Source organism: Topomyia yanbarensis, chromosome 2 (genome assembly GCF_030247195.1).
Source record: "Topomyia yanbarensis strain Yona2022 chromosome 2, ASM3024719v1, whole genome shotgun sequence".
Lineage (NCBI taxonomy): Eukaryota > Metazoa > Arthropoda > Insecta > Diptera > Culicidae > Topomyia > Topomyia yanbarensis.
In genome coordinates, this window is record NC_080671.1 from 232,535,284 (window position 1) to 232,547,497 (window position 12,214).

Genomic DNA, 12,214 nt, shown 5'->3' on the forward strand with positions numbered 1-12,214 from the left:
TTTGCACTGTGATAGCATACGTCTGTACTATTTTCCATTTTCTTCTCTGCCCCCGATTTAATTGTTGATTGCTGAATCCTCTCAAATACCACTGACCACTGTCTGCTTTGGGATCCTTGCATCATGGGCATAGATGGCAACTGGGTGTATCAGAGATGTGTGCGGATCAAGTTTTGTGCACATATATGCAAGCTACAGATCTTTAACTAAACATAAATTTTAATTATAGTTGAAGCGCCTGCTAACATTATTATCACTTGTCACTAGTGTGGCAAGATATATGAACTGGTCGAAAGCTTTGTACCATGCCCCATCCTTTTTCACCTGAGAACCAGCACAGTTACGACTGCCTTGTTCTCTACCAGCATCCATGTACCTTGTCCTTACGTAATAACAAATGTTGGTAAAATTGTATACATTGGTAACGCATAGGGGAGGCCGGGGCAAGTTTCACTGAATTGAAGAAGCATCAGATTTTTGAAGAAATATTCTATGTTCTTATCCATCTTCATATTTTTTCTCAATTTTTTCGGGCTCAGAGATAGATTGATACACATCAAGGGTCAATGCAGAATTATAATGATAATTGGATTAGATTCGATGATTGGATAATTGGAATTACAATGATAATTGGATACATTTTATACCTCGGAATTCTGTTTGATCATCCATTTAGTGTCGACTAAGTTTGTTATATAGCATTATAAATTTTCTTGTGTATTACGGGAGGATGCTTTTAAAAATACCAATAGATGAATAATAGAAGATTGTGCATTGGGCACGGCTTGTCGACTCCTAAAATGGACCAACAATAAAACTGGTGAACCAATTGTCTACCGCTAATATCCGCGCTTATCGCGAGCGTGGAAAGCAGATTTTGTAATGTTCGACTCACTAGAACTCGGACCCAAACTATCCAACCAAAAGTATATCTTTGGTGCTAAATTTATATAGCAACACGTTTTACGTTTTGCTAAACACTTATTTTATTTCGACAGCGCAATGAATCATAATACATTTCGCTGATTTAGTTTTATGTATATAGTTTCAATGCAGATTAATCTAATCTAGTGGTTTTGCACCTTTTTCACTCCATGTACCCGTTTCCCAATATTGATCTACACCATGTATCCCTGTCTGAAAATTGTTCACCATCATTACTGTTACATCAGCAACAAAACGTTACTTATTAGTACAGTGTATCATAAACTGTTATACAACGTTTTACTATAAAACAAGGCCAAATGAACTTACGGTGTTCTCTGACACCAATACCAATTAAGACCGTTAGCTTAAAAGCATCAAACAAATATAGAGCTGGTCTCTTTTGACTTTCAACCTTCAAAGTGTTTACATCGTTATTTTAACCGAAACTCGATACGGTTTCCACCCCGTCGACCATTCCACTTTGTGTAGCTGTATGTTAAAACTGGCGACGAGAAAAAAAAGTTGTGCTAAGTAACTCGCGTGTGATCCGTGATACAAGCAAAGGAAACGCATTTGTTAAATTAGCGGCGGTGACAATCGACGGCGACAAAGCTCCGGAGTGGCAAGACTGCAGGTAGACATATATAACGTGTAGGTAAAGTTCAGGACGCGACTTGAGCACGCCGAACGAATAAAGCGGCATTTTCTGCATTTTAAGCTCAAGGAAAAGATTCGGGTCGTCCGAATTACTGTTCGGATCCGGAAAATCGAGTTCACGTAAGTAGAGTGAAAAAGTGAAGTGCATAAAAAAGATACGAATAACAGCGATTTTCTGTATTGGAAAGCCATTTTGTTTGGCGGCGTTGTTTTTCTAGGGTAGTGCAGGTATTGTGCACCAGGTGTTTCCTTTCCGAAAACTTTTTTGTGCTTTTGGGTTTAGGGTTCTGATCACATTTAGGCCCTATAACACAGTGTAAAGAGTAATGTATATACATATTTTTTACAAAATTATTAAGAGTGATTTTTTTATATAATCCACTTAGGACCAGGAAAATTTTCCAGCTTGTTGGCTGACGACGGTTCCGGTTTGTGCATCGACTATTAGTATCTGGACGAGCATTGCAGAGTTTTGTTTGGTACGTGCTGCATCCATCGACGAGTGCTGCTATTATATAGTGACGCGAGGGTAAAGATAACATCAGTCGGTAAGCGGAAGCCTTTTTTTTTGCCATTTTGTTGTATCATTGTTTTGTGACCTTTTGTATTAGTGATGGCTCAGATGAATATGGCGGCTATGATAGAGCCATACCGCAAAGGAGCATCCTTTTCCGATTGGGTGGAACGTCTTGGTTACTTTTTCGCTATGAGCAATGTAGCGGAGGATGCAAAGAAATCCCATTTCATAACCCTTAGCGGGCCATCGGTGTTCTCGGAACTCAAATTGCTTTTTCCAAATGCTAGTCTAACCGATATTTCATATGAAACAATGATTGAAAAACTTAAAGCACGGTTTGACAAAGTTGAATCTGATATTATACAGAGATTTAAATTTAATAATCGGAAGCAACATCCTGATGAGTCTGCGGAGGATTTTGTCCTGGCTATAAAACTTCAGGCAGAGTTTTGCAATTTTAAAAATTTCAAGCATGAAGCAATTCGGGAACGTATTGTTGCTGGTCTGAGGGATGAAGCCCTTCAGCAGCGTTTGTTGAATGAACAAAATTTAACCCTTGAATCGGCAGAAAAATTAATTGCTACTTGGGAGATGGCAGGGGCCAACGCTAGATCTTTGGGAATCGGTGTCAATGCTGGTCAGATTGCTTCTTTGAATAATGACTTTAAGAGGCCGCGCCCTTCCACTCTTGAAAAACTTGCTAAAACGTTGGCAAATGCTAAGGCGGGTGATCGACCTTCTCGACCTGCAGGAACAAGACAATCGGTAAAAATCCGATTGGGATTTCAACCATATTACTACAACGGAGAACAGGAGGACAAACAAAAAAATTTCGCAGGTTTTCGCCCGGCTGAATGGAGGGCTGGACAGGATCGCAATCGTAGCGAGAGTCGTGTCTGCGACTTTTGCGGAATAAGAGGACATTTGAAGAGGAATTGCTTCAAATTGAAAAATCAACGCAGGGATATGGTTCAGTTTGTGGATTCTAAAACAGGACCAAGCAGTTTAAGTGAGCTGTTCAACCGTTTGGAAACGAATGCTTCAGACGTTGATGACGATAACGACAGGAATGATTCAGGTGAACTTCATTGCATGCATGTTTCGTCTATTAATTGCATTAATAATCCTTGTTTAGTTGACGTAGATGTTAACGGTACATTTCTTAAAATGGAAATAGACTGTGGGTCTTCCGTTTCAGTTATTGGGAAAAGACAATATTTTATGAATTTTCATGAAACATCGAAATATGCAAAACAATTAATTGTTGTAAATGGCTCTAAACTTACAATTGAAGGCGAAGCGGATGTCTCGGTTAAGTTTAGAGGAAAACAAGCAAGGTTAAAATTATTGGTTTTGAATTGCAGTAATGATTTTATTCCTTTATTAGGGCGCCCGTGGTTAGATATATTTTTTCCAGACTGGAGACAATTCTTTTCAGATAATTTGTCTATTAAAAATGTTTTATTGAGCAAGAAGCAAAGTGATCTACAGCATTTCCAGGATTTACAGGATATTAAACAAAACTACTCAAAAGTTTTAATCAAAGATTTTTCTAGTCCTATAGACGGGTTCGAAGCCGAATTGGTTTCGAAAGACGATGTACGTATTTTCAATAAATCTTATGACGTTCCCTATAGATTAGGAGAGAAAGTTTTAAATTATGGGAATATTTGTTCAACTTCAGATGGAAACTTTCCATCTGGGAAAATATACTCTTATACTCCCAAGACAATTATTAATTTACTAAATCCAAAGAAAAGTTATAAACAATTTCTTTTGCACAATACACAAAATGTATATGATGAAGGAGATAAACCAATAAATGTTGGAATGAATTTCCCAAGAGAATCTTCTGTTGATTTCTTGGATGAGCTAATTGAAGGAGACGTATTATGGTATAAAAATAATAATCCCCACAACCATGCAAAATGGGTTAAAGTAAATTTTATTAAACGATATTCTCATAATACATTCCAGATTCTTGTTGGAAAGACCGTGGTCGTAGCCCATCGAAAGCAACTGCGTGTAGCGAAGGCGAGTGTTGAGTTAGTACGACTGACTGCGATTATTTCCGCATCAACACAGCATCCTATAATGGCTACAGTGCAGGAAGACAGCGAACTGGAGTTCAGGGGATTCCCTGAGGTCGAAACGAGAAGCCGGAAAATCGGAAAAAGGAAAATCGAAGCGGTGAACTCACCACTTCGTCAACTCTGGCGTTCAAAGAGAATAACGAAGTAAAAGGTGGATAATGATTTCATCTATAGAAGAAATTAAGTTAAACTTAAAAATGCGAGAAAAAAGTTCAGTTTAAAACAAAAACAGGATAAAAAAAAATTATACTGTGAATTATAAGAAAGTTGATCAATATCAATTTCGGATTATCTATAGCTGATTGTTTTCAGTTTTCGAATTTTAGTGGAGCTACTGTTTCCCCTCTAAGAAAAAAACGTCTAACAAGAGTCCTTCATTGGTCCAATTTGTTGGGCGACAGTCCAACAAACGTCCAAAAAAACGTCCAACGAACGTTCAATGAAGGACCTGCAAAAGGCGATTTTGCAACACTTTTTGGACGTCGAGCAGTGTGACAGCTCGATCGTTTCGTTCAACAAATTGGACCAATACGGGTCCACCGTTGGACGATTTTTTGTATAGAGCGATGGACGTTTGTTGGACCACCGCTTTTGGAAATTTGAGGTTATGGTACTTTGTTTACTTTTTTAAAATAACATACGAATCTTAACGCACTTTTAGAATACTTTATTGTTTACAATATTTTATACTTATTTTATAATTTTAGAATATTCTTATATGCTAAATTTATTATTTTTACAATGTTCTTACGTAGAATTATATCCGCCACTGAACAGAAATAAAAGAAATAATGAACAATGCGATTTCGCTGAGCTTGTGCTTGCATGCGGTGTTTATTCTGGTAAGCACTATGAATGTCCAGCTCGTACTGCAGTCGGTCCTTCAACTGATGGCATTCGACTTCCTGACTTTCATCGAATCGTAAGCTTTGCTTCTGTAGCATATCGGCAATGATTTGTTCACACTGAAGAAAAACAATGTGTCAATTATTAACGCTGATGCTAATCTCAGATAGTACTCACCGGATCACCCAGTAACGTTAACCCTCCGGAAGTCGCGCATATGGCCCTCTGAACGAGCAGCCACTGATGCTCTAAGACGATTTCGCTAGCTTCTCAGACTAGCGAGCATTCAGTGCACTAGTGTGACTACTTGCTCTTCTTAAGCCTCCGCTTACTTTGTTATCTTTTGAATCCTAGAGAAAACGGAGAAGTACAAATAATTGAATAAACTATATGTCATATACGCCTTTAGAAAACGTACTGTCAAGTACCATCACGTTGCCGCTTGGTAAAAGACTCGTCCGTCGACAGTTCGCGCTTCCAGCGTTCCTTTGTATTCCTTTTTTATACAAATTGAACGCTTTCCGGTTTCCTTCCTGTCGCGTTGATATATCTTTGTAAATTTTCTTTTCCATAACGTTATTTTGCTTCGTTCCGCGTTCCGATTCTTACTAATGTTTAGCCTGGATTGAAAAATCTGTTACACCATTGTATTAAATACAATTAATTTCGCTAGTTCTCTAGTACAGTTATGTTATAGAAGATCATATTCCTTACCTAGACCATGTCTATGCTGCTCCATCTCAATCTTACATTTTTCCTGTAGCTTCTCCAACGCTGATTGATACTCACGGCGCATCCGCTTGTAACCAGACATTAGTTCAGGAATTTCTTCCTGCTCGAACCGAGTGACAATAGAGAAAAAAGTTAATCAACACAACCATTTTTAATACGATAGTCAAATAAACTTGAATATGTTCCTTTTGCTGCTTTGTCACAGTACTGGTCGTTCTAATAGTAGCAAAGTTATAGGCACAGTGTTCGGCTACAGCATGGGCGGCCGCTTGAAACACGTGATTATGATGTGAATGGTGATGAGGTACATTGGTTTTGGTACCCGCAGTTTTGGTAACCCACAGCATGGGCACTGATGCTCCCTGAACCAGAACAACTTCCACCACTGGCCATACCTTCGCGCCGGCTCCACCAAATCCGAAATCCATCCTACCAGTACCTTCACCAGGTATCAAACCGTCCGGCCACTAGAGTTGTTCATACTCTGCCGCTCTACGCATAATTGTCCCATGTGTGTATGGAATTCCATAGCACATGGGACAGTCATGCTTATAGCGGCAGTACTGCTGTTGTGCATTGACAGCAGCCCAGATCCTGGCAACCGGTGCATTAAACATTCCATATAATTCCGCCATGCTGATCTACCGAGTGGAGTGAATGTTCTGAGGTGATACTATTACTTTTGCTACTGCCGCCACCGATTCGCTCGTCCAGTGTGCCCTCCGCATCGCCGACGTTACTTCCGTTTCACAAGAGTCGACATTAATTTTTTTTTCATCTTCCTATAGTCCAGCTTATCTAATTCTCTAACGACATCTTTAGTCCTGAAAATATAAAAAATTGTAATATCACGTAGCTCGGATCTTTCATAAGGATATTGTTTACTTTAGATATATGCTTGTTTAGTGTTGTAGATTCATAAAAAAGGGGCGGAAAGCGAAAACTTTAATAATTCATCAATATGCTTAAAAATAAGTTGTATCTACTAACCTTGCTCGTAGGGTTATTGTGGTCTCGAAAGCGTTTGGGCGAAGCTAGCTGAATTCGGCTATGCCGCATAACCAAGTCCAAGGATCCGAAGCGGCACAAAGCCTCTGAGGATCCGCCGGATGAGGATATTTTATTTTTTGTTAAAAAATACTATCCTATCGTTACTAAATAAAACATTGTTAATGCCTAATTTGGCTACGCCACATCGCTTTTTTTCTCGTGCTGTCCAACTTTGCTACCTCTCAGTCGGATTTAAACTAAGGATAGCCCCTATGTTTGAGTATACTGAGCAAAAGAGTGGATCACAGGTTTGCCTTCGTTTCCGATGACCTCGTCCGGCGGATCCCCAGCGACTTTGCGCCCCTTCGGATGCTAGGACTAGGCTATGTGGTCAAGCCGCATCACACCAACTTCGCCAAAAGCCTCACTTTCGGCAGCACAATATCACTGTAAGTTAGGTTAGTTAGTACAACTTATTCATGAATAAACTATAGAAATTTTGTCTTTCCTTTTCATGACTTTAAAACATGAAGCACATTCCCGAAAGAAAAACATGTTTTCCCCTTATATGGGAATAAGTAGTTAAAGTAAACAATTACCAAGGATAACTTACCTTGTTATCAAATCAATTAGCACATTTGGCGATCGCATCCTATGCATGAATGAATGAGTTTACAGAGTACTAGTGTGTGATCGTTCCACCGGAGATTTCTTCAAGCAAAAATCAACAAAGCTGCGGAAAACATCTGCCCAGTAGCCTGAAGTAAGGTGTAAGGTAAGGTGTTCCAACAAAACTATTGACAGGGAGTTTGATAGTGGCGCTATAAAAATCGGCTAACTTGTCCACGCACTGTACGGTCATCAGGATGATTCCGGCGTTGATATCGCTGCAATGGTATTATTGAATAGCATAATTCTCACACAAGGAGTTTATTTGCATTGAACCCTGTAGTACATTTGAATCGCTTTCGTGGCAGCTTAAAGCACATATCCGATAAATTACAGTGAAGGATCAGTACTGTGTATGTATACCAATATTATTTCGTATGTGAATGTGACTTAAGCCAGCCAACAAATATTTTAACGATTTTGACGCTATTTTGAATTTATATAATATAAACTCCTTCGTTGTACCTATGGGTGGATGCAGTGGCGGCGCTAAGGAGGGGGGGGGGGAGGGCGAAGGGGTCAACCGCCCCGAGCGGCAAAATCAGGGGGCGGCATTTCCTACTCAATAAATTTCTATAGTTTTTTTTAGTAATTGTTCAAGTTTCATTAATCACGATAAAAATCAGTTTATTTCATTTTGGCGACTATTGACGATTAAAAAGGTTGGGGATCGGGGTGATGGATGCGATAGAACAAAACTATATACATATTGCAAGGTAGTAGTGGGAGTATGCAGATTAATTTGTTGGGATTAAACCAACCCAACATATACAGGTGGTTTGGTCCATGGTTAAGAATCTCTCTAGGGGTGATTGAGGATCATATTTGGAGAAAAAAACATTCTACACGAATAATCAAATTTCAACTGTTACGGAGTTATTGAATTTTTCTATGAACTATTTGTTTTTCTTTTAATGCCTCTAACTCAAAAAGAATACATTGTATTTTCAATCTTTTAATTCCATTAGAGAGGTGTTTTCGTTCCTATTAAATTGCGGGTACGGTACCAGCATAGTAGATAAGACAAACGGTCTAATAAGTGTTCTATAGAAGTTTAGCTTCGTGCGGTAGCGAACATTGTTCGACCGAAGATTTTTTTTTGAGTAAGGCCCGGCGATTAGCGAGGGGTAAACAATTTCTTTTTGTTCAGTGATTTCTAGACGGGAGGTTATGTGAAAGCTTAAAACGATAAGGTCGTTGGAAAGGGCGGAATCCCGGGTGAACTTCTAAAAATTAGGAGCAACTAGCTGTGCGAAGCAATCCACTGCGTGATTGGGATGATCTGTGTGGAAGAAAAAATGCCTTCGGATTGGTTGAATGGCCTCATATGCCCAATCTTGGAGAGGGGCTGTAAACTTCCGAGGCATAATGATCCTCAATGCTGCCTACAAGGTAGTTTCTCGTGTTCTGTTGGGTAGACTGCGCCCGTTGGCTGAATGCTTTGTCGGCGAATATCAAAGTGGGTTTCGAGAAGGACAGTTAGCAACGGACCAAATGTTTACCCAGCGACAAATTCTGGATATATTCCGGGAAAACAATTTGCCGACTCACCATCTGTGTATTCAAGGCGGCATACGATACAGTAAAACAAAACGAACTGTGCACTATGGGTCACAGGGGCGGTTTTTCGGTACAAAAATCAATATCATCCTAACCGTTCATTTTAGAGAAATTATGTCTGAGAGAATATTTTTGGAAATTAAATTGGCTTTCTTTTAAAGTAAAATGTAACTAGGGTGGTCCTCTCGAACATTCTTTTCGAAAAATTATTTTTCGAACGAAATAGTATAGCAAGGTACTTACTTCAGCAAAGTTGTAGAAAAATGTTTTTCAAGAAACATTTTCAAATGCATCAAAGTTATAGCACTATCGGTTTTCATGCTATAATTATTTTTATTCTTCAACTTTGGGTGTTTCTGAAAAAGTCAGTTTTTTAACTATAACCTTTTAAGTAGTTAGTCTATCTTAATACTCTCTATGAAGCAGTTTTAGTACTTTTCATTGCGCATATTTTTGCTGAAGAATGTGAATCGATATAATTTTTCGTTATCGAGTTACGATCATTTTTTTAAATAAAAATGATGGTTTTCAATGACCTCTAACTCAGAAGGTTGCAAAAAGTAGCAGCTAAATTTGTACTCTTTCTAAAATGCATAAAAAATACTATCAAATATCTCGAAATCAACATTTGCTTTTTTGTCCTTCGATGTCATATATAAACAACAACACCACGAGTCGTGACAGTTTAATTGGTATCAATCCCATTCATGTATCGAATCGCAGTAGCCGACGACTGCTTTGATGAACGCGTGTTGTGCTTTGTATTATTAGTTCCGTTAAATGGATAAAAGAAAATCATTCCATCTCTGAAAACTGACCAAAGGTGAAAATAGAAATAAAATAAAGGCTGGGTTTGAGAAAATTATGAGATCATTTGATGTGGGAGAGTAAAGTAACATGCTCTACATTTTATACTGTTTATATAATGTCCAAAAAACCGAGTGCATGAATTGTGCTTGAAAAGGAAAAGGAAACTTAATCTTTGGGAAAAGAAACACGATTCAGATAACTATAGCGACGACGATGCTGATGATGTTGATGATTGTGATTATAATAATTATGATGATGTCGATTATAGTAAAATAGTTATGTAGAATAGTAAAATAAATATCTGCCTGAGCTTAACGTTTTCAATATTTGTGTACATATATTTGACAAGCTCAAAAAATCATTTAAAACTCGACTTTTTGATCTAGCAAAGCAGGTGCTAAATGGCGATGACCAGGCCCTTAACCCATTCATGCCCATGTTGTTTGTGGACAACAACGTTTTTGAACAGCTATAACTTTTGATTGAGGCGAGATTTGCTCACAAAAACAAGTAAGGCTCATTAATGTGATTATTGCCTTTACTTTGAGTATTAACAGTTACAAGGATCAGCTCTAGAACTGAAATTATTGCAATTAGTCTGATTGGATTCCGATGGAGCAGTGCTGCCAGGGATAGTTTACGTTGACGACGGAAAATGATTTTTTCATATATCTTCGTTATGGTGCAATATTATTGAAAACTGATAAAACTTATCAATTTAGACTGTCGTTGTCTACGTTTTCTACGTAATTGGACTATTGTAATTATTCTAGGAGAATTGCATTGAGCATTACAAGGTAAAATTGACCAGCTTCTGGCACTGCCATGGAAGCACCTATCTTTATGGAAATAGACTTTTCGTGTTTCTTGACCCAACCGTTCTCAAGGAAAAATATTTTTGAAACCCTACATGCACTAGAAAAAAGTTGGGAATGAGAGGGTTAAAAACAGCCGTAAGCTGATGTCATTTGATCATAATGTTGATGTCAACATTTTTCGCTGAAGGATAAAAAAGCAAAAGTTGATTTTGAGATACTTTATAGTATTTTTGATGCACTTTCGAAAAAGTACAAATTTAACTGCTACTTTTTGCAACCTTCTGAGTTAGAGGTCATTGAAAAATATCATTTTTATTTAAAAAAATGATCGTAACTCGATAACGAAAAATGATATCGATTCACATTCTTCAGCAAAAATATATGCAATGAAAAGTACTAAAATTGCTTCATAGAGAGTATTAAGATAGACTAACTACTTAAAAAGTTATAGTTAAAAAAACTGACTTTTTCAGAAACACCCTAGGTTAAAGAAGAAAAATAATTATAGCATGAAAACCGATAATGCTATAACTTTGATGCATTTGAAAATGTTACTTGAAACACATTTTTCTACAACTTTGCTGAAGTAAGTACCTTGCTACACCATTTAGTTCGAAAAATATTTTTTTCGAAAAGAATGTTCGAGAGGACCACCCTAGTTACATTTTACTTTAAAAGAAAGCCAATTTAATTTCCAAAAATATTCTCTCAGACATAATTTCTCTAAAATGAACGGTTTGGGAGTTATTGATTATTGTACCGAAAAACCGCCCTTGTGACCCATAGTGCTGTGGCAGATAATGCTTGAGCGTGGTGTCCCGACAAAACTGATTAAGCTGATTCGTATGATGCTGGATAGGATAAAATCAAGCGTTACGAAGATCTGATGTGCACAGGAACGGAACCGTCATCACGAGGTCTCACATGCTTCTTGACTTCGCGAACGATTTCAACATCATTGGTATTGATCGCAGTGCATTGGAAGAAACATTGATACCTTTTAAAAGGGCAGCTGCAAGAATCGGACTGACTATAAACTCTGACAAGACAAGGTACATGGTAGCTGGTAGAGAATCCGTGCTCGCTGTGTGCCCCGTCTTCTAGTTCTTGTAGGGTCGCCTTCAAGAACCCTCTTCACCGGGTCGTCGTCCGACATTCTTACGATGTGTTCAGCCCACCGCAAACGTCCTATTTTTGCGGTATGCGCGATGGATGGTTCTTCCAGCAGCTGATGCAACTGATGGTTCATTCGCCTGCGCCACGTTCCGTCTTCCATCTGCACACCACCATAGATGGTACGCAACACCTTTCGTTCGAAAACTCCAAGGGCGCGTTGGTCCTCCACGAGCATAGTCCAGGTCTCGTGGCCGTAGCGGGCCACCGGTCTAATCAGCGTCTTGTAGATAATCAACTCAACAAACGCGGCGGCGGATTTTGTTCGACCGGAGTTCAAAGTAGGCACGATTTCCCGCCAAGATCTGTCTCTGAATTTCTCTGCTTGTATCATTGTCGGTGGTTACCAGTTAGCCCAAATACACGAATTCGTCGACCATCTCGAATCCGTCACCGTCAACCGAACTCGGGATGGGAGGTTC

General features: G+C 38.7%; 3 protein-coding genes across 11 annotated transcripts in view; all 3 read left to right on the plus strand.

The window, feature by feature from the left end:
* LOC131678338 (putative uncharacterized protein DDB_G0282133) overlaps nt 1-12,214 on the plus strand; it is a 2,723,618-nt gene that overhangs the window by 47,192 nt on the left and 2,664,212 nt on the right. The window lies entirely within an intron of this gene.
* LOC131678342 (uncharacterized) overlaps nt 1-12,214 on the plus strand; it is a 30,610-nt gene that overhangs the window by 3,971 nt on the left and 14,425 nt on the right. The gene's annotated exons all lie outside the window — the stretch shown is intronic.
* LOC131678341 (uncharacterized) lies at nt 2,119-5,415 on the plus strand. Its single transcript, XM_058958416.1, has 3 exons — nt 2,119-2,132; nt 2,196-3,179; nt 4,079-5,415. Exons 2-3 carry the CDS (start codon nt 2,198-2,200, stop codon nt 4,144-4,146), a joined length of 1,050 nt encoding a protein of 349 aa, XP_058814399.1. The 5' UTR covers nt 2,119-2,132; nt 2,196-2,197; the 3' UTR covers nt 4,147-5,415.

Bases quoted from the DNA above. Each gene is read 5' to 3' on its own strand.
- LOC131678341 (XM_058958416.1), top strand. From the start codon at position 2,198: ATGGCTCAGATGAATATGGCGGCTATGATAGAGCCATACCGCAAAGGA. The intron at 3,180-4,078 runs GTGAACTTCATT...AATACATTCCAG, and splicing joins TAACGACAGGAATGATTCAG to ATTCTTGTTGGAAAGACCGT.